This window comes from Rhincodon typus, chromosome 31 (assembly GCF_021869965.1).
Source record: "Rhincodon typus isolate 14 chromosome 31, sRhiTyp1.1, whole genome shotgun sequence".
Taxonomy (NCBI): domain Eukaryota; kingdom Metazoa; phylum Chordata; class Chondrichthyes; order Orectolobiformes; family Rhincodontidae; genus Rhincodon; species Rhincodon typus.
The window spans coordinates 35,714,166-35,736,641 of NC_063362.1; the positions used below are offsets into that span (position 1 = coordinate 35,714,166).

A 22,476-nucleotide genomic window follows, 5' to 3' on the forward strand; every position below is an offset into this window, starting at 1 on the left:
ATAGTGTTCCTGAACAGGTTGATTAGAAAATATCCACTCTGAGGAACTCCTGCAGAGATATCCTGGAGCTGGGATGACCAGCATGAATCCAAAGCATGAGAGATGCTGCCATCATTTCTCTCACACCCCCTCCCTTAAAATAATTTTACAATGACTCTTTGATGCTACATTCAGTAAAATGTTGCCACAACCTTTGTGACTTTAGCCCCTACTACACTTCCCCCCCCCCCGATTGATTTCAATTCTACACTCACCAAATGAGGCATTGATGTCTAGGGCTGCCCCTCTCACCTCACCTCTGGAATTCAGCTGTTTTTCCATGTTTGAACCAAGGCTGTAATTATGTCAGGAGCTGAGTGGCCCTGGTGGAACCCAAACTTGAGCAAGTTATTGCTGAGAAAGTGATAGAACTATTGATGACACCTTTCATTGATTTGCTGGTGACGGAGAGTAAACTGATGATGTAGTAATTGTTTGAGCTGGACTTGTCTTGCTTTCTTTTTGTGGCCATCACATAAATGGACAATTTATTATGGCTCACTTTCCTTTACCTCTCATTTCAAAACAGGTTATGAGCAGCAAGACTGTTAATATAGAAGCAGACAGTGCTGACAAATGGTTTCAATGGCAAATCCACTTCCAGAAAAGGGATTGCTGAACTGGTCCTGAAAGTGGCCAAGTTCGAGGTGATTTGAGTTCTTGCTTCATAACTTTTAATGTTTTAGCTTCCCACTCCATCTTTACCCAGCTATTTATGGGAGATAAAACAGTTTCCATTACATTCAGTTCAGATGGAATATTCAGGAAAGGATATGAAGGTTTCTGAGAAGGTGTAGAATAGATTTCATCTGCTCATGTTGAGGATACGGGTCTTCAGTTACCTGACGAGGCTAGAGAAGTTTGCTTTCTTCTCCATAGAAGGGAAGATTAAGGGGAGACTTTGTACAGTTGTTTAATATCAGGATGGAGTTTGAAGGACTATGTAACGAGAACTAACAGGAGTGTTGCTGACCAAAGACCACAAATTTAAGGTAATTGCCAAAGGAACCAGAGAGACATGAGGAGTGTATTTCTTTTACATGGTGAGTCATTGCTGTGCTAGTGGGAATTGCTGAGTTGCTCTTACAGACTGGTCTCCTTTTGTGCTTCAGCCATTCTTTTTTCTCTGTTATTGTCTCAAATGCGCTGCCGGAAAACTTGGTGGAAGCGAATTCAGTTGTAACTTGCATGAGGGAATTACATAACTACTGTGATGACCAGAAGGCATGAATTTTGCCTTTTGTGGAAGTATATTGTCTTCACGATTCTCCTGTTTGAAACTTTTCTGAAAACAAATGGTTGGCAGTGCTGGACTCTTACATTGGCTGCTGTAATTGCAGGCCTGGAACCATCCAGAATTTTCTGCAAGTCAAAGTCAGCCAGTCCATTAAACCTCCTATGACTTTAAGATGTGAAAGACAATGATAATTTGAATTCACCCCCATTTCCCCCTTTATCCATGATTATACTCAAAAGTAAAAATCAGGGTCACGAGGCAAAAGCTTTAAAAGTGTGACCAAATGTAATGCATTCAAAAAGCCAGCACTGCACAATGGGGTGACTAGTCCCCTGTGCTGTATTATTCAATGAGTCAATGAAAATTGTACTTGCTTCAGGTATCAAGGTCTCACTTATTTCAATGCAACATGCCAACCAAGTAAACACAGACAAATGTGTCTTTTGTTTGGCAGAGAAAAGACTACATTTTACAGTAGGGAACTTTTAAGAAAAGAATTAATATAGTGTGATATGCACAGGTCACAAGTAACTCTTCAGTCTCAGTTCTGGAGGAGTTTAGATGGACCAAATAGTCATTTCGGAAATGAGTTACCAGTAAAAATGACAATGAACTCATCTCCAGAATAATGCCACTTTTATTAAGAACTGAAAGTAAATAAATAAAAGCCAAAAAAAGCAGCAAAGGAACAATTAAAATGCAAGTGCAAACACACCTCGTGTACACATCAACACAGAAGACACAAAGAAATCTTTGGTTTGAAATATGACAGTTATTTACAGTAAATAATCCTAACTCTTAGCATTTACATTGTTATTTTTCATAAATAAAGTAGAAAAATAGATCAATGCAAGAAGAGGTTACATAGTTTAAAGATTTAAGAAAAAGGCAGTTTTTTTTAAACTTTTTTTCTTACCTGAACTAAAGCTAAAATTTAAAAATAATAACACATCATATCTGCTTACACATCTTCCATGGGAAGAGATCAAAGATAATAATTCGGAGTATCGTTTCATATTACAATAGAATTGACTAGGTTGTTTCTCCTTTTACATCAGACACAGGAATCTTGCCATTTGAAACCTTATTGCTTTGATTTGAACTTCAGATAACGTTGAATTGGTGGGGGGGGAATCAATCATCTGCCTGAATGGTTCAGATCTCCATGTTTCACACTGGTAAACAGGTTGTAGGTTTCATATTCAAAATATAAGATTGCACTGTGATAACAAATATGTTATGTGTCTGGTGAAGAGAATTCTTGAGAACAGGTAGTAACGTTCAACAGTCCCTACAGAACCTCGTCAGCCGTCTTTCTGCATTTGAGTGAATACCAGATTCAATCTCATTTAAAATTGACTGATGTACAGCCCCCGCTCACTTTAATCGCCTGCATTACACATGCACACATACCAAAAACATTTTTTATCTGAGGCTGGATTAATAAATACAATAAGCCAACAAATACAACAAGTTTAGAGGTCAAATTGGAAACCTGTTGCTGCAGGTACCTGCCATCTCTTAGCTCAACTCCACTCCTGCTGCTTAAAAATAACACAACAGAATGTTGGCTCCAAATTTGCCAGATTTCACTAAATACTACTTGAGTGAGTGGAAGAAGCAGCCAAAATAATTTGTGCAATGCTGTGGTGTCTATGTTTTATGAGGGTGCTGTTGATTAATACATTTATTGGTGATTATGTTAACAAATAGAGATGAAAATGGACTAATGAATATCAGGGCAGGACCATGACCTGTATCTATCAGTATTCAGCCCACTCAGTTACATATAAACCACATGCAGGGGTGATAAAAAAAAGCCTGTAAAACTGGCAAATGACATACTGATTTGACTCGTATATGTTAAAATGGCGTTCCAGAGCGATCGATGTGCTCATTTCCCACTGTTACTTTTTTTTTCTGTTTTTCCTCTGAGTGAGTGGAGACTGATCAAAATTGAGATAATTCCTCCAGAAGTTTTTGTTACTGTGCTTTCTCCTAGTTTCATGATGTACTTTGACCTTATAATTCCCAGTTCTGGCGAAGAACAAAGTGTTGTTTAAACAGGTACATTTAATGCTCTGCAATGCAAACATATATACTGCTAGACTAATACAATTACAGCAAGGATTTGACAGTGGACAATTCATGTATGCTCCACTGGACGCTTTTACTGAGGAGAATGTTAAGGATCAACCTCTGTGAGGAAGGTTTTAGCATTTCCTCTGTCACTAGTCAGCCTTAATGTGATTGCGAAGCCGTGGAAGTAGACAGAAGCAGGAAAATTGACTTTAAGTCACTCTTTACTGTCCCAACTGTGCACAATCCAGGTTTCTCAGGTCACTGTGCTGTCTGATTAACCACTGGAATTAAACATTGCAATAACGGAAATGACCTGAAATCACAACTTCCTATAATTTCTGCAGAGCACAGCAAACAAAGACAGTGACATCACCAGCGACTGTGTCTGGTGGAATTTGTGTGCAATCAAGAATCGGGAACAACCTCATCTATATACAACCTCTATTTCAAGCACCAATTCCTTTTAATGTGTTAATTCATCCATAGAAAAGAAAAGTCATTTTGAAGAAGAGGATAGTTGAGCTGACGCATGAAGTGAAAGCAACTGTGCTTAATCTGAAGCCTTGTTATACGGTCCCAATGAACTATCTTACTTGCTTTTGAAGAGATTAGCTGGTGCGTTCTCAACCCAAAGTGAAAAACAACATCTTTTGCTGACCATATTAGAAGAACAGCACTTTCATGTTTCTTCGCGTCTTCTTGTCATTTTCAGATCAGTGTCTATTGACAATAGAAAAGCACTGGTAGGGTTTATGGATCCAGTCTGCGACGCAATGCAAGCTGTCTATAAGGGCCACTAAATATGCACTGTAATCCTTAGTCCACATTGAGTTCTTGTTATGAACTGGCAATACCTCATTAGTAACACATTCCATTAAATTCCAAGGGAAAACAGTTACTCCCTGAAGCCATCAATCACCTCTTGGCAAAAAAAAAATTAATGGTACAAGCATTTTGCCAGCTAACAGTTGGGTTTCTCTGTTGCTCCTCTTATGGGAAAAAAATAATTAACTATTAAACCTTTCATAGCCTATGAAGATGTTCTAGACGGATAAATTCCTTCTAATCTACTAAAATGTCAATACTTCAATATCTTATTCCCAGAGACGGTCAGCTCACCAGCTTAAGACTTGTCATGTGACATGTGAGCCAACATGGTGGGTAGCTCCTCATTGACGATACAGCTTTCAACTTGGGCCAGAAAGATATGAATTAACCCAATGAGTCCTGTCCGTACTTGCTATTTGCAAAGATATTCTTTACATTAGTTTCAGCAATGCTAAAGCTTCACACATGTTAAAAGCCCTAAAAGTATGTAAAGCATGATATTAATCAATTTGGATCTCTATCTTGTAGGGCAACATAGCATGTGATTATTGCTGCTTAGTAATGATGGTAAGATATTGTTGAGATTCACTATAAGATAAAAGGCCTTGCGTTTAGATCAAAGTCGTCTGTGCACTCAGACCTGCTCAGAGTACTTCACAATCAATAAACTGTAGTATTGCAACTGCTTTGAATTCAATGAGAAACTGTTGTTTGGAAGGTAAAACTGTCATTTGCTTTGTACTAACATACCAGGATAAGTTTCACCCTCAATGTGCAAACAACAAGGTCACATTTTCATTTTAACATTAATGGATTTGAACCAGGTACTCATGGATCTAAGTTCTTTGTGTTAATTTGACCACATAAATGTCCTAAAATGAACAGTGTTATAATGGAGGATAATGGGGCTTTTTCTCTTTAACTATACATTGAGTGTGAAAGTTGCCATAGTCCTGAGGTCCCATAGTCTGCTCTTTCATTACAGAGATATTAAGTTTTATCTGAGGGACATCATGACTCAGGTGAGGGTGATGTTGAGAAGGATATCCTTCTTAATGACCTCAGCCCACAGGGGAACTGAACCTTCATTGTTGGCATAATTCTGCATCAAGAGGTTGCCATGCACTGGTAGGGAAGAGAACCAGGGTCTCCCACATGGTCACCCCACAGGTGAAAACCCTATCATTGAACTTCTGACAAAAGCGTAACATTGGGTATATTGACTTTAGGCAGAAACTGAATGTTGATAGGCACTAATTTAAATCTTGTTACTTGTCTTGATATTCCATCCCATTGACTTCAATTGGATAGATGATTTGAATATCACTGCTGAGGGTGCGAATGCCCCCCATTGTACTTATAATGTCTACCTGTGACTGTCAAACAGATGGAAGATTCACACATCTTTCAAAAACATGACCTATATCTCATTGAAGTACAAGGTCAGCTGATACATGGGAAGCCCACCACCTACAAGTTCCCCTCTAAGACATTCACCGTCCTGACACGGAAATATATTACCATTACTTCAGTATCACTGGAACTCCCTCCCTAACTACATTGCAGGTATACTTACACCCTAAAGGACTGCAGCAATTCAAGAAGACAGTTCACCACCACCCTCTCCAGGACAATTAGGGATGTGCAATAAATGCTGGACTAGCTAGCAAAACCTACATTCCATGAATGACTTTAAGAAAACACAAGGAGTGAGTGAATTGGACTTGGTAATAATTGAAACCAAGTGTTAGTGTAGACCAATATTATGCATGCTACTCAATTTACTTGCCAAACAAACAAATTTACACCCATTAACCCATTTGTTCCCTCCTCAGTTGCTGCCCGATTTGTTGATGGTACTGTGCTCATAGTCTTTGTTTCAGATTTCCAGCTTCCTTGGGATGTTCTTCTGCATTATTTGATAATGGAACATCTCTTGCCACATGCCAGTTGTGGAAATGAAACTACTTTGTGAACTTTAGTTATATGTGTGGTTCTTCATTAGGTCACAGACCTCTGGGATAGAGGTACTGACTTGCGAAGGAACTCCAAAAGGGAAACAGAGGATCTTGCAGCTTTGCTCACTGTTATTTGGAGAGTGCAAACAAACCATTTTTGAAGAATATATTAGATTCCAATCATATTGGTGAAATTAGAAAAGGGCCCTTTCACACACTTGTGGACTTCTTTCTATGTACAATATTAACTAAGATCATGATTTTCATTCTTGTAAATTGGAAGAGCTGATTAGAACTTCTGGAGGTGGTAAAGAGTGGATGATAGCAGATTGAAATCAGTGACGAGAAATGTAGCGCGGAGGTGTAACAGGCAGCTAATCTGCTGTTGCTTGTTTTCAATTCTAACTTGCTTAGGTGCAAAGCCTTTATTTCACAGCAAACTAGCTGAATTCTGCTGATACGTTGTATGTGATAAGTTGCGAGAAATGAATATTAATTAAATCATGCAAATTGTGGAATGTGTGATGTTGTTACTCACACTCTTTATTGTTGAAGCACAGGTCTTTGAAAGTCAGTGAGAGTGGGCGAGCCAAACTTTGCTGCTCATTGTTTTACACATGCAAATCTAGTTTGAATAAGAAACAAATTCAACTCATATACGGAATAAAATGAAACAATAATTCAGATAGAGGACCTAGACAACAGAATAAACCGAGTCATGGTTTTGATAAACAGTGTCAGACTCCAGTCCAACACCGGCACCTCCACATCTTGACAAACAGTATCAGATCCTGGGAGTGATGCCACAATGTTTATTTGATAGATTAAAGATACTGTAAGGTGGGAGATCTGCTGCTGTGGACAATACCAGGCTAGCATCAAGAATCCCCTAGTGAGATAGCTTCACTCTTCTACTGAAGGTGAAATTGTTTGATTGTTATTTGGGAAAAATCAAATCAGCAGATATTTTACATCTGCACCCATTGGCTTCAATGGAAACAAGAAGGGAAGAAACTGAAAGCAGGATGGTAGTTCACTGCCCTTACCAATCGCTCAAAGTTAAAATCTAGTCCAACATCACAATCGAATATTCTCTTATTTTGGCTTTCCAAAAAGCTGTGGTAGTGAGTTTTAATGAAATTGACCTGCTGCTCAATTTAAACAGTATTCAATTACAGTAACTGAATTGACAAATACATTCAAATTGGACCCAGAGGAATGCCACATGAATGTGCTGACACATGCATTACAAATTTTGCTGATAGTGATTACGCGCCAATGGGCTCTGGCCTTAGCTTCAGAAGAACACCTTGTATAAACCAGTGTGACAGTTTTCCAGTCTGTGGCCCCTTTGCATGAGTCTGATGATTCTGGATCAATTTGTGCTCAAATTTTATCTGATAATTTCAATAAAATATACATTGAAATTGTGTTCTGAGCCTAGTGTGGCCATCAGTGTTCACTGCTGATGCTGATGATGTTTATGCTTAGGGGAATTTGTGACCCATTACTGCAGATTTATGCAGTTAACAATCTGCAGTGAGTTACCAAGCAGTTCTATATCTCATATTTATTAAGTAAAATTCAATTTGGCCTTCAATTATGTGCCTCAGACAGACAGTTTGACTATTTAGTGCAGTGTAGTAATGAGTACAAGATATTCATTAAAACCATAAATCTCATAAGATTTGTTAACTTAAGTTTTCAGGAACTAACAGTGATCACTAAGAAGCACGACTATTAGTGACCCTGCTAGATAGGTTTATTCCTGATATAGATAGAAGTAATGTGTCAAAATTAAGGGATCACTTAAACTTTCATTAACTTGATAACATCCCTGTAGGATTCAACCTTCTTAAACATATATTACTCAAAGCTGTTCTCCACAATAGCCTCTCTTCAGATATTATGAAAATTAATGAGTAGAATGCAAGCAGCCTTTCTCTGCACCAAACACTGATAGCCTGAATGAAAGCAGCAATTCTTAACTGTTTGTTTTCCCCAAATCAAGAAAGATAACGATTTTGAAATTTAATACAGACATCTGAACACTTAACACATTTACCTGAAATGTTATTCTTCACTATATTCACAAAGGTACTATTCTAGCCTGGAGATTCACCACAGAATGTGCAGCCCTGCCACAAACACACAAAATCTGGAACTCAACTCACAGCTCCTGAGCTCTGTGCCAGACTCACAGATCGTGGAGCTCCACCTGAGACCCACAGATTCTGGAGCTCTGCCCCAGACCCACAGTTTTTGGAGCTCTGCCCCAAAACCACAGATTCTGGAGCTCTGCCCCAGAACCATAAACAGTGGGACTTTACCATAGACTCACTGACTCTGGAACTCCACCCAAGACCCATAAACACTGCGCTTCACCACAGATCCACAGATTCTGCAGATCTACCTCGGACCCCTAGAACTTGGAACTCCACCACAGAGCCTGGAACTCCAGCACAGGAACACAGATCAAGGGACTCCAATAGGACTTAAATGCTCCGTTTATTGTTTTTGCTAAATTGGTAATGAGTGAGAATGTGCAAAATGTCCATCTGTTGGTGTCTTGCAGAGTAATTTTAAAACCAACAATATGTAGTAGCTTAAAACTGGTGAGAGTGCTTCAGTCTGTCTCTCTCTTTGGCCTGTCCTAGTTGTAATTATTTTGTGATTTCTGGTTTAGTTACTGAGGTATAAGAACTCAGAAGAATAGAAAAGCAATGGAAACTAAATATAATGGCAGTGAGGTTTTCTGTTAGTGCACCACGTAGCCCTGTTGGAGCACAGTGGGTGAAGGCAACATTAGAATCGTAGAAACATAGAATATAAGAATTAGAGTAGGCCATTCAGCCCTTCAAGCCATTCAATATGATCATGGCTGATCATTCAACTCAGTTCCTTTTCCTGATTTCTCCCCATTTGATTCCTTTGGCCCTCAGAACTGTATCTAACTCCTTGAGAACATTCATTTTTGGCTCTTTGTAGCAGATAATTCCACAGGCTCACCACCCCCTGGGCGAAGAAATTTCTGATCATTTCAGTCGTAAATGGTCTGTCACACATCTTTAGACATTAGCTTTGATGTGTTTGCCACAGAACAGAATGCCCCAGAATGTTAAACAAACATGAGGCCAATTGGCTAATGAGTTGTGAAATGATGAAATTAATTATGGGGGAGCAGAAACAAGAATACTATCAAAATGTACTGTTTTGTGGAACGAGGCTCCCAGGTGACTGCATCTACTTGAATAAAATCATTTCTTATTTCTAACCTGCTGACTCAAGATGGTCTTTTCATGACAATAATTGGCTAAAGGTTGCTGTGTCCCTGGGGCTCGATAACCAGCACCAGATTAAACAGCGATAACAACAGATGGTGAGCACGTTTACTTTATGATCCACTAGATCGAGAAGCTGCTGGGTCAAATCATGATTGCAGACGAAGGGATGGGTCTGTGAGTGAAGTAACTAAAGACAGCTCAATGAGGAAATCATGGTTCTTCAGGTAAACAAGGAAGTGATATTTTTCCTAGGGTACATAAAACAAATTAAGAGTTCAGCTATGAAAGATATGGAAATGGTTTGCTTCCTGATGGAATTCGGAATGACACCAAGGTGAAATGAGAAGGGTTGTTTCCTACCAGAAACAGGAACAATTCTAGGTTAAAATGGGGATGACTCGATGCCCAAAGAAGCATGACATTGGGTGGACCAGAGCCTTCAGTCATGACAGACTAAGAATCAAACGGTCACTCACTGAATCTTTTCACAAGAACAAGATCTTTTGGACAAAGTAATTAAGGAGGAGCAGTTCAGTGGCTCAGTGGTTAGCACTGCTGCCATACAGTGCCAGGGGCCTGGGTTCGATTCCACCCTCGGGCTGTGCAGAGTTTGCACATTCTGCCCATGATTGTGTGCGTTTCCTCCCACAGTCCAAAGATGTGCGGCTGAGGTGGATTGGCCATGATGACAATTATAAGTATATGTTAAGGCTGCCCATGACTAAGCGGCACAAAATGGCCAATAGCTGCCCCTCTAGCTCTGCTGAATATGCCTAACAGCAGTTAGAAAGCTTGGGAAAAGTATTGGCTTCATGTAATCTCCACAAGTAGAACAATGGCAGGCCTGTGTAATTGAGAGTACTAGTTACTGCATTGAGATAGAATGTGCAGCTGGAAAACAACAGTTAAGAACATTTCACAATAATTAGTTGTTTTTCTCGAATTATTTACAATATTAAAAATAGATTCTAGTTAAAAGTTCTTCAGATAATCACCAAGATAGATTCAGAAGTAGTTATAGTAGTTATACAAAAATCACTAAAAGCTTTAGAGGAAAAGGTTCAAATAAAATTATGAGAGCAGACCAGTCTCAGATAGTAAAAGTAGCCCACATATCATTAAAGGGGGAAATGAATCATAGGTCCAGAAACTAGTAGATGTTGGAATGTGGGTCGAATGAACATATTATAAGACACTCAAGGATAAAGATAGGGTGCCTAGTAAATGCAGTAAGAAATAAATTGTCCACAACCCATTAGCTAAAGTTTTCTAACAGTAAACGTAAACATAAAACTTTACACTTAACCAACTTTATAGCAGAACTAACATTATGAATTTTATAGTATTTAGTAAGAAATAACTTCTTTTGTATCTCACATGCTTAGGGCAGTGGGAATTTAAATGAACAACAGGATTCGAGCAGTCCTTAGAGATAAGCAAGTTTGGGAAATGTCCAGAGTATAACCGTTCCTTTTCAGTTGTTTCAGCGGCGGGAGTCCGGGAGAAAGCGCAAGGGCAGCCCGGGAAGGTAAGCTTTCACCCAATAAATTTGGGAGTTAAATAATTAACTAAGTAGAGATGGCAGGCCAGGTGATGTGTTGTAGCTGTATGATGTGGGAGCTAGCTGATCCTATTGAGAACGGCAGTGACCACATCTGCAGCAAGTGTTGGCTACTTGAGGAGCTCCGGCTCAAAATTGATGAGCTGGAATCCGAACTCCAAACACTGTCGCACATCCGGGAGGGGGAGAAATACCTGGATGCTGTGTTCCAGGAGGCAGTCACACCTGGTAGATTAACTAATGTTAATTCGATCGGCGGGCAGAGACAGCAGTGCATGACTGCGAATGAGGAAGGTAGAGGGACGCTGAAGACAGGGACACAGGAGCCGCAGCCCTTGACATTGTCTCCCACAGGTTTGAGGCACTTGCTCCCTGTGTGGATGAGGAACAGGGCTGCAGGAAGGATGAGTCAACTGATCATGGCACCAAGGTCCAGGAGGCCATTCAAGAGGGGGGGGCAAAAAGACAGATTGTAGTTGTAGGGGATTCCATCATCAGGGGATAGACAGTATCCTTTGCGAGCAGGATAGAGAATCCCGCATGGCGTGTTGCCTGCCCGGTGCCAGGGTGCGAGACATCTCTGACCAGCTTGAGAGGATACTAGAGAGGGAGGGGGAGGATCCAGTTGTTGTGGTCCACGTAGGTACCAACAACATAGGCAGGACTAGGAAAAAAGACCTGTTTCGGGATTATGAAAACTAGGAACAAAATTAAAAAAACAGGTCTTCAAGGGTCATAATCTCTGGATTGCTGCCCGAGCCACGTGCAAATTGGCATAGGGAGGCGAGGATCAGGGAAGTAAACACATGGCTAAAAGGGAAAGATGGTTTCCTTTTCATGGGGCACGGGCATCAGTTCTGGGACAGGAGGGATCTATACCGCTGGGATGGACTCCATCTGAACAGGGCCGGGTCCAAAGTTCTGGCAAAAAGGGTAAATAGGGTGGTTAATAGGACTTTAAACTAGTAAGTAGGGGGGAAGGGAGAAGTGAGCGTAGAGGGAGAATAACAATTAATGTAAGTCAAAGCAGCAGGTTAACAGGTGACGAGGAAGCTTCAACTCCATTGAAAATTAGGAAAAATGTTAAAGGGAAGGAGAACTCAAGAGTTGTTAGTAATGGAGGTAATAGGACCCAAAAAGAAGGTGCAAAAACTGGCATAAGGGCACTTTATCTGAATGCTCGGAGCATTCGAAACAAGGTGGATGAGTTGACGGTGCAAATCATGGCAAATGGGTATGATTTAGTGGCCATTACAGAGACATGGTTACAGGATGGTCATGACTGGGAGTAAAATATCCAGGAGTATCAAACTGTTCGGAAGGACAGACAGGAAGGTAAGGGAGGTGGTGTTGTTCTGATTTTTAAGGGTGATATCAGGGCGGTAGTGAGAGATCATATAGGTTCTACTGAACAAAATGTTGTATCCATTTGGGTGGAAATTAGGAATAGCAGAGAGAAGTCACTGATAGGTGTGGTCTATAGGCCACCAAATAATGACATCATGGTGGGGTGGGCAGTAAACATAGAAATAGCTAATGCATGTAAAAATGGTACAGCAATTATCATGGGGGATTTTAATCTACATATCAATTGGTCAAACCAGGTCGGTCATGGTAGCCTTGAGGAGGGGTTCATAGAATGCATCCGCGATAATTTCCTTGAACAATATGCAATGGAAACTACGAGGGAGCAAGCTATCCTAGATCTAGTCCTGTGTAATGAGACAGGAATAATTAATGATCTCACAGTTAGGGATCCTCTCGGAAGGAGCGATCACAGTATGGTCAAATTTAAAATACAGATGGAGCATGAGAAGTTTAAATCCAGTACCTATGTCCTGTGCTTAAACAAAGGAGACTATGAAGGAATGAGGAAGACGTTAGGTAAGGTAGAATGGGAGCAAAAATTTTATGGTGGGTCAATTGAGGAACAGTGGAGGACTTCCAAAACAATTTTTCACAGTGCTCAGCAGAAGTATATTCCAGTGATAAGGAAGAACTGTAGGAAAAGAGAGAGCCAGCCATGGATGTCTAAGGAAATAAAGGAAAGTATCAGATTGAAAAAAAAAACATACAAAAAAGCAAAGAGTAGTGGGAAACTAGTAAACTGGGAAATCGTTAAAGGCCAACAGAAAGCCACAGAAAAAGTTATAAAGAAAAGTAAGATAGATTATGAGAGTAAACTAGCTCAGAATATAAAAACAGGCAGCAAAAGTTTCTATAAATATGTAAATCGTAAAAGAGTGGCGAAGGTAAACATTGGTCCTTTAGAGGATGAGAAGGCTAATTTAAACAACTGTGAATGAGGAAATAGCCGAGACATTAAACAGTTATTTTGTGTCGGTTTTCACAGTGGAAGACACAAATAACATGCCAAAAACTAATGGCAAGAAGGTTATAGCAGGTGAGGACCTAGAAACTATCATTATCACTAAGGAGGCAGTGCTGGGCAAGCTAATGGTGCTAAAGGTAGACAAGTCTCCTGGCCCTGATGAAATGCATCCCACGGTGCTAAAAGAGGTGATGGGGGAAATAGCAAATACACTAGTAGTTACTAACCAAAATTCACTGGGATCTGGGGTGGTTCCGGCAGATTGGAAAACAGCCAATGTGATGCCACTCTTTAAAAAAGGAAGTAGACAAAAAGCAGGTAACTATAGGCCAGTTAGCTTAACTTTGGTAGTGGGGAAAATGCTTGAATCTATCATTAAGGAAGAAATAGCAAGACATCTGGATATAAATTGTCCCATTGGGAACACTCAGCAGGGGTTCATGAAGGGTAGGTCATGTTTAACTAATTTGGTGGAATTCTTTGAGGACATTACTTGCATGGTGGACAATGGGGAACCTGTGGATGTGGTGTATCTGGATTTCCAGAAGGCATTTGACAAGGTGCCACACCAAAGGCTGCTACATAAGATAAAGTTGCATGGTATTACAGGTAATGTATTGGCACAGATAGAGGATTGGTTGACCAGTAGAAAGCAAAGAGTAGGGGTAAATGGGTGTTTTTCTGGTTGGCGGTCAGTAGCTAGTGGTGTGCCTCAGGGATCAGTGTTGGGACCTCAATTGTTTACAATTTATATAGATGATTTGGAGTTGGGGACTAAGTGTGGTGTGTCAAAATTCGCAGATGACACTAAGGTGAGTGGTAGAGCAAAGTGTGCAGAAGACACTGAAAGTCTGCAGAGGGATATAGATAGTCTAAGTGAATGGGCAAAGGTCTGGCAGATGGAGTACAATGTTGATAAGTGTGAGGTCATCCATTTTGGTAGGAATAACAGCAAAATGGACTATGTTTTAAATGGTAAAAAATTGCAGCACGCTGCTGTGCAGAGGGACTTGTGTGTCCTTGTGCATGAATCGCTGAAGGTGGGATTGCAGGTGCAGCAGGTGATTAAAAAGGCAAATGGAATTTTGTCTCCATTGCTCGAGGGATGGAGTTTAAAAACAGGGAGGCTATGCTGCAGCTGTATAGGGTCCTGGTGAGGCCACGCCTGGAGTACTGTGTGCAGTTTTGGTCTCCTTACTTGAGAAGGGATATACTGGCACTGGAGGGGGTCAGAGGAGATTCACTCGGTTGATTCCAGAGTTGAGAGGGTTGGATTATGAAGACAGACTGAGTAGACTGGGATTATACTCATTGAATTCAGAAGAATGAGGGGAGATCTTATAGAAACATATAAGATTATGAAGGGAATAGATAAAGTGGAGGCAGGGAGGTTGTTTCCGCTAGCAGGTGAAACTAGGACTAGAGGGCATCGCCTCAAAATAAAGGGAAGCCGATGTAGGACTGAGGTCAGGAGGAACTTCTTCACCGAAAGGGTTGTGAATCTGTGGAATTCCCTGCCCAGTGAAGCGTTTGTAGCTACCTCACTGAATGTTTTTAAGGCAAGGCTAGATAAATTTTTGAACAGTAAAGGAATTAAGGGTTATGGTGAGTGGGCGGGTAAGTGGAGCTGAGTCTCAAAAAGATCAGCCATGATCTTATTAAATGGCAGGGCAGGCTCGAGGGGCCAGATGGCCTACCCCTGCTCCTAGTTCTTATGCTCTTAGCTTTGGAATGTGAATTAATAGGATGCATTGTGAGATCCCAAGGCCTGCTGACTACTATATTTGGTAAACATCATGAGATCTTTGGGAATCCAGGGCTGTTCATAGGGGTGTCCATCATTGACCAAGTGTTTCACAGGATTGGGTGTACAGGTCAAGGTGAAGGAACAATGACAATGTTGCATGTAGTTATTGTAACATGAAATGTATAAAAATGCTGTTTCCCACTGGGAAAATCAGAGCATCATTGACTTCTTTTCTGATCTGAGCCGGAAAGTAGGAAGGCAACTGAGCCCCATGTTAAGACCAGATTCAGAGTGGTCTCTGGCCTCTCCCTGCATGATACTGGCAATAGCTTGAATAAAATGCCACGCGTCTGAACTCTGCTGCCTCCTGAACTTTGTCCCAGTTGGGTCACTCTTACATTATACCTTTCACCCAAGGTGTAAAGCAAATTATATTAATATATCTGTGCATCTGTTGGCCCAATTTTACAGTCTTTTGGAGACAAGAGGAGGGAATGATAGAGGTTTACAACAACTTTTTATATTTGTTCATGAGATGTGGATATCATTGACTGGGCCAGCAATTACTGCCCATTCCTAATTGAGAAGGTGGTGGTGAGCCACCTTTTTGAACCACTACAGTCCGTGTGATGCAGGAATCCACCCAGTGCTGTTAGGAAGAGATTTCCAAGATTTTAACTCAATGACACTGAAGGGGCTGTGGTGTATTTCCAAATCAGTATGGTGTGGGCTTGGAGGGGAACTTGAAGGGGGCAGTATTCCCAGGTGAAGGTACTTGTGAAGGACCCAAAGTCTATTTGCATCTAAAAATCATCATGGATACTCACTGGGCTGTCACAATCACTGGAATATTTATAAATAACATGTGACTGGGAAGGTGGCAGATTTCCTGCCATAAAGAGGTGGTGTCATTCCATACAGGTTTGTTGTTCGAACCATAACTGTTATTGCAGGATATTCATTTGGCAGCCAGGATTTAGAGGGACACTGCTGACAAGGGTGATGCACTGAGGTCATTTATTGGCTCTGCTGCAGCAATATGCAATGTAATTGATCTACTTGTCTGTATCAGATATATTTTCTAATCAACCTGCTCACACATTATTACACACCACTGGAGCAGGTGGGACTTGAAACCCGGTCTCCTGGCTCAGAGGCAGGGACACTATCAATGCACCACTCAGAAACCTACTGAGTGCCCAGTCATGGTGCCACCTCCTGGGGAGGGGATAATTCGAATTTGGAAACAACCATGCAGCCCAAGACAGCCCAAGAGGATTGAGATTCTTGGCCCAAAGAACACAACATACTCTTACAAGAGATACAACTGTCCAAGAAAATCTTTGTCTACTTAAACCCTGCAAACCCGAGAGTGGTCTATTCACCACAAAAACCAAACTTCAGGTCTGGCACCCTGCAGACTACACTCCTCCACACAATCAATAGGCGGCAAATCAAGTGCTGTTTGACATCTCAATGCATTATAAAAATGAGCTTGGAGATAAACTAACTATATGGTCTTTTGGGCAATATGTGAGGAGCACATTCAAGTTTCTATAACAATCAGGATTGTTAATGCAATTAGATTGTGACTGATCAGTATCTCAGTTCTATTTACATCTCTCTGCTGCATATCCCTTGATATTGACATCAGTTGATTCAGGATCCACAACCTTTTGTGGAGACTGCTCCTAATCTTTAGATCTACAGAAACAGAACAAGATAATCGTTGTTAGCATTAGCAATGGACAAAAATGTTGGTCTTGTCAGAAATGTTTACATCCATGAATAAGTAACAAAAACATAAACGAATAACAACTCCACTACAGTATCACATGGCATGCCAACTCCACCACATACCCACAGAGACAGGAACTCCACTACAGACCTGGGAGCTCCCCCACAAACTGACAGATACTGGAGCTCCACCATATAGACCCACAGAGCTAGGAACTCCACCATAGACCCATACAGCCCGGAGCTCCGCCACAGACCCTAGAGATCAGAACTACACTATAGAGCCCAGAGCCTGGTGGTCCATCACAGACCTATTGAGCCCAGAGTTCCAATACAGATCTATAGAGCCCAGAGCTCCAACACAGACCCAAAGAGTCCAGAGCTCCACCACAGACCAGACCCACAGAGCCCGGATCTCCACCACAGACTCACAGAGCCCAGAGCTCCACCACAGACCCAAAGAGCCCAGAGCTCCACCACAGACCCACAGAGCCCAGAGCTCCACCACAGACCCACAGAGCTCAGAGCTCCAGCATAGACCCACAGAACCCAGAGCTCCAGCAGAAACCCACAGAGCCCAGAGCTCCAACATAGACTGACAGGGCAGGGAACTCAATCAGAGACTCAGGAACTCCACCACAGACCCTGGAGCTCCATCACAGACCCACAGGGCAAGGAACTCCATCACAGACCCACAGACCTGGAGCTCCACTACAAAACCATGGAGCAGGGAACTTCACCACAGGCCCGCAGACTCAGGAACTCCACCACAGACACACAGAGCCTGGAGTTCCACCACAGATCCATTGAATCTGAAGCTCCACCACTGAGCTGGAATTCCACACAAGCACACACAGCCCAAAATGGTCATACAGGCGCAGGGGACGTCCAACAATATCTCACAGAGCTTGGAAAACAATAATAATATTAGGGGATTGTCACAGAGAAGTCTGGGCAATCATTGCTCTTGTCTCAAGTCAGCTACATACTGCGTAAGTTCATGTATGAAAACACTATCCTCAGAAAGATAAGGTTCATTTGCTTAATTGATTTTTAATTCACTCATTTGGCACGAAATAAAGTGATGATGAGGTCAATGAGAAAGAACAGTGAGGGATGAACATATAAATCATGGGATCATTTCTGGTCTAATGATACCCTGAATGTTGCCAGTTAGTGTTATTCCAAGGTGTTAACCAATAGTTTTATTCTTTTAACAAAATATTACCACTAGGCTGCTTACTGTTTATAGAATGTACGTGTTAGTTTCTAGCAATGTACTTCATATCCTTACATTACAAATGTATTAACTTTGTAGCTTTACCCGATGCATTGTAGAAAATCAACTGGTAAATACTGCAGGATTCTAACATGACAACTTATCAGTTATACAATCTGGAGAGATGCAGGACTTGAAATGTGACAATGTCTCTCTCTCTTTCTGGAGTACAAAAAGGTATCTATTGTTTTTACAGTTAACTAATGCTACCATAGAATAGTAAATACTAAAATATTCATTCAAACTGTTCTAAGGTGGTAATTATAAAGACTTTGCACAAACACTGCAATTCACACCACGAACTGTCTGAAAACACAGGTCCAGAACCTCTGAGAGGCTCACACTCCACAACTGACTCCATGAGAGGTAAATCATGCAATTGATTTAAAGGCTCATGACTCCCTTTCAAGTTCCAGTTCCTATGTTAGGAAGCAGGAACACACAACTGACAAATACAGTCCTTACTGTTTACCACCTTGGAGTCTAATTTAACTAAATGAATCTGCAAGAATAAACTCTAGATGACGTTCTTCTGATTCAAACATGGAGTCATAGTTATTTAGTCCTCTCTTAGTACTCAGATACCACACATGATGGCTTGGCGGAGGAACTTGAAGCAATACTGTTGCTATAGACTCACAACTCCAATGCCAAAAACTGTACCAATACTGGAATCAAGGAGTCAGATTGAAGAGAATGATAGTTGGCTCCTATATGTGATGGACACACTGGTTGCTGAATGTGAATGGGATATCTGTTGATGGGACATCAACACTACAGTGATCCTTATTCTTACTCCATGTGTTGATCTTAAGTTGTTGTCTCGCACATATGGCTGCAGTTAATCTTGTTGTGATGACAATAATTACTCTATCAATGCGAGGGTGCCAGAGCTCACAAGCACTGCTGGCCTCTGTATAGCTCAGTTCAGTTTTTACACCAGCATCTGAAAGCTCATTGTAAAAGTAAAGTAAGTCACTGGGGTCTTACCAGACCACAGGGTGCCCTCTCATTAGAGAGATGAATGGTAGTGCTGTAACCTGAGAGACACCATGCCTCAGGCAAGGGGAGAGGTTGAGAATGAGAATCTTTCATGGTAACCTCAGCTGGTGCAGGAATTGAACCCACACTGTTGGCATCCATCCGAGCTAAACTAACCCTATAAGTATCAGACATAGACCACAGCAAGTCTAAGAGGTTATGTGGAACAATAACCAGGCATTTGTTCTGGTCTAGTGTATTTGCAGGTGCTGACATTCCAAAACTTGCCCAGTGAATGACCCCCTTCATCATTAAGATCATAAGAAGTAGGAGCAGGAGTTGGCCATTCACCCCTTGAGCTTGTTTTGCTCATTCAATAAGAACATGGCTGATCCGATTTTGCTGTTAACTCCACCAAACTTGGCTGATCAGTACGATCTTCATGTCTTCTAACTTTAGAAGTTGAAAAGGTCCAATTATTTGTGCAACCAAAATAGTAAATGGGGTGAAGGGGGGTACATTTTATAGACAGTTAAAAATTTAATCTGATTGACTGATAAATGCACAGTTTGATATATTTCCTATCCGTCCTGGTTTCAGTATACTGAATGTGTCAAACTATTCTCATGTCAGAACTGCAATCTCCAAACCAACAACTTCAGACAAACGAGCAATCCGTAAAGTATCTGCGCTCTCCAAACTTCAATTCAATGATGAATAAATGGTTAAATAATTTCTTTCCAAAATTTTGTACATTTTTAACACGTCCACAGAGCTCCTAATGTCATAAAAATTCTGATTTAAATTCTTCCTGGTAAACATGTGTATTAAAGTGGAAGCCTGCTCTCAAGAAATTGTGACAATGATTGGGTTTTGTAGCTGCACAGAACTGGTCCTGAAGCTCCTGGTCATATTAACTCCACTTTCCTGTTCTCCTGAAGCAGCTTTCTTACATAGGACCATATCCTTAACTGGAGTTAGTGCACTTTCGTGGAATGAGGTACTTACACCACTTTGACAAGCTCCTCATTCCTGCTTCTTGATGTTTTCAGTGAGGTCATTGTCAATTCAGGGGGTTGGAAGGTCAAACATGATCATTAGCACATTGCGCACAGTTCATTCTTCGAGAGAAAGATGTCTGCGTGAAATTGTCCATTATAAAATGGTGGGCAATAATCATAAGATTGTCCAAGGAGTTGTGTCAGAAGAGAAGCAGAACCCACATTTGTAAATCTTTTCTGGTTTACATTAAAGGCAAAATTATAAAAGACTGATGTTCAGCCATTTTGATTTCCATAGTGTCCTTATTGCACACTAGCCTTCAGCTATGTACGATCTACCATAAACTCTGAATGGCTATACATGGATACCTGGGCCATTTGAGCATATTAATTGTTCCCTCATGATCTGAATGCTGCTGAGAATTTTCTTCTGATGTCCCATCAACGTTATTCCAAGTCTTCGGATGTCCCTGTGATTGATTGGCAAAGACAGGAAGACAAAAGACAATAAAGAGTTTATACAAAAAATGAATGAGACCAGACTTCACAGCTTTACATGCAGCTTAAAAACATTTCATTTAGTTTGTAAAAGTGTTTACTGTCAGACTGATGCCTATTTTATTACAAGGTGAGAAATCATACGACACCAGGTTATACTCCAACAGGTTTATTTGAAAACACAAGCTTTCGGAGTCTTACTCCTTCTTCAGGTGTAAGATGCTGAAAGCTTGTGCTTTCAAATAAACCTGTTGGGCTATAACCTGGTGTCATGTGATTTCTGACCTTGTCCACCCCAGCTCAACACCGGCACCTTCACATCATGTTTTATTACAGAAAGGATAGTTGACTAAAACCATGTAGAGATTACTAGTTGGAGAAGGACTGAGGATGAGGATGTGTGTGTGTGTGTGTGTGTGTGTGTGGGAGAGAGAGAAAAAGAGTGTGTGTGTGTCTGCTGATATGTTTACATGAAGTGATCAACAAAAGCCTGGCTGTGCAGAGAAAGGGATGAGATTGAGTTGCTGAGAGCAAACAGCCATTTGCTATTAGACAGGAGAGACTGCTGGAAGCACACAGTCTCTCTGTTCGAAAAGAAAAATGCAAGATGGAAAAAGGAGGGGAAATATCTTGAATTTAAGGGCGATCGTCAAAAATACTTGTGATGAGAATTAATAATTAAAAAGTGTCTTATTCAGAGCTCGGGTTTAAAGTGAGTATTCAAGGTTCTGCCTTTTTGGATAAGCCTGAACCTCAGATCTGCTTTGGTATGTCAGTATCAAGAAGTGAATCAGCTGTTGGTAGGTTGAATTGTAGAACAAAGAACTTCCTTACTAAATGAGGTCAAACTTCAGAAAAGGGAAAAAGAATAAATACATTTGAAAAAATGCTTCCATATAATACTTGGAAGGGCCTATTCCAAGGAGAGGATTGAGCGTGACAACACTATCAAGCTTAGGACGGTGTTAGACAGCTATTTGATGATTAAACCAATGCAGGAATATCATAGATGCAGTCATTCGGTGGCTAGTCTGTATGTGCCACCACTTATATCCTGATGAGTGTCAGCATATTACAAAGTAAAGCAGTCAGAGCCTTACAAACATAGAACATAGAACACAGAATATAGAACAGTACAGCGCAGTACAGGCTCTTCGGCCCACGATGATGTGCCGAACTTTTACCCTAATCCTAAGGACTATCCAACCTCTACCCCTGCCTTATACTATCATCCATATGCATAGCTAATAGCCGCTTAAATGCCCCTAATGAGGCCGACTCCACCACCCTCTCCGGCAATGCATTCCACGCCCCGACCACTCTCTGAGTAAAGAACCTACCTCTGATGTCTCCCCTATATCGACCTCCACTCACTTCAAAACTATGCCCCCTCATAATAGCTACCTCCACCCAAGGAAAAAGTCTCTGGCTGTCCACTCTATCTGGACTTCTGATCATTTTGTACACCTCTATCAAGTCACCTCTCATCCTTCATCGTTCGAAAGAGAAAATCCCTAATTCTCTCAACCTTTCCTCGTAAGGCCTTCCCTCCATTCCAGGCAACATCCTGGTAAATCTCCTCTGGACCTTTTCCAACACTTCCACATCTTTCCTGTAATGAGGCGACCAGAACTGAACACAATACTCCAGATGTGGAGTATAGCTGGAGCATAACTTCACGGCTCTTGAACTCAATCCCTCTATTACTGAAAGCTAACACACTATACAACTCTTAACAACTCTTCTTAACAACTCTATCCACCTGGGTGGCAGCTTTCAGGCAACTGTGAACATGAACCCCGAGATCCCTCTGCTCCTCCGCACTGCCAAGAATCTTTCCGTTAACCTTGTATTCTGCTTTCAAGTTTGTCCTTCCAAAATGAATCACCTCACATTTTTCAGGGTTAAACTC

General features: G+C 41.1%; 1 protein-coding gene across 1 annotated transcript in view; it reads right to left on the bottom strand.

Annotated features, from left to right (window-relative positions):
- Positions 1-20,421: 20,421 nt before the first annotated feature.
- Positions 20,422-22,476, bottom strand: part of epha8 (eph receptor A8) — a 416,521-nt gene continuing 414,466 nt past the window's right edge. Inside the window, exon 17 of the mRNA XM_048615051.1 lies at positions 20,422-20,536. Coding sequence (XP_048471008.1) covers positions 20,422-20,536 — 115 coding nt within the window. The remainder of the gene's footprint in view (positions 20,537-22,476) is intronic.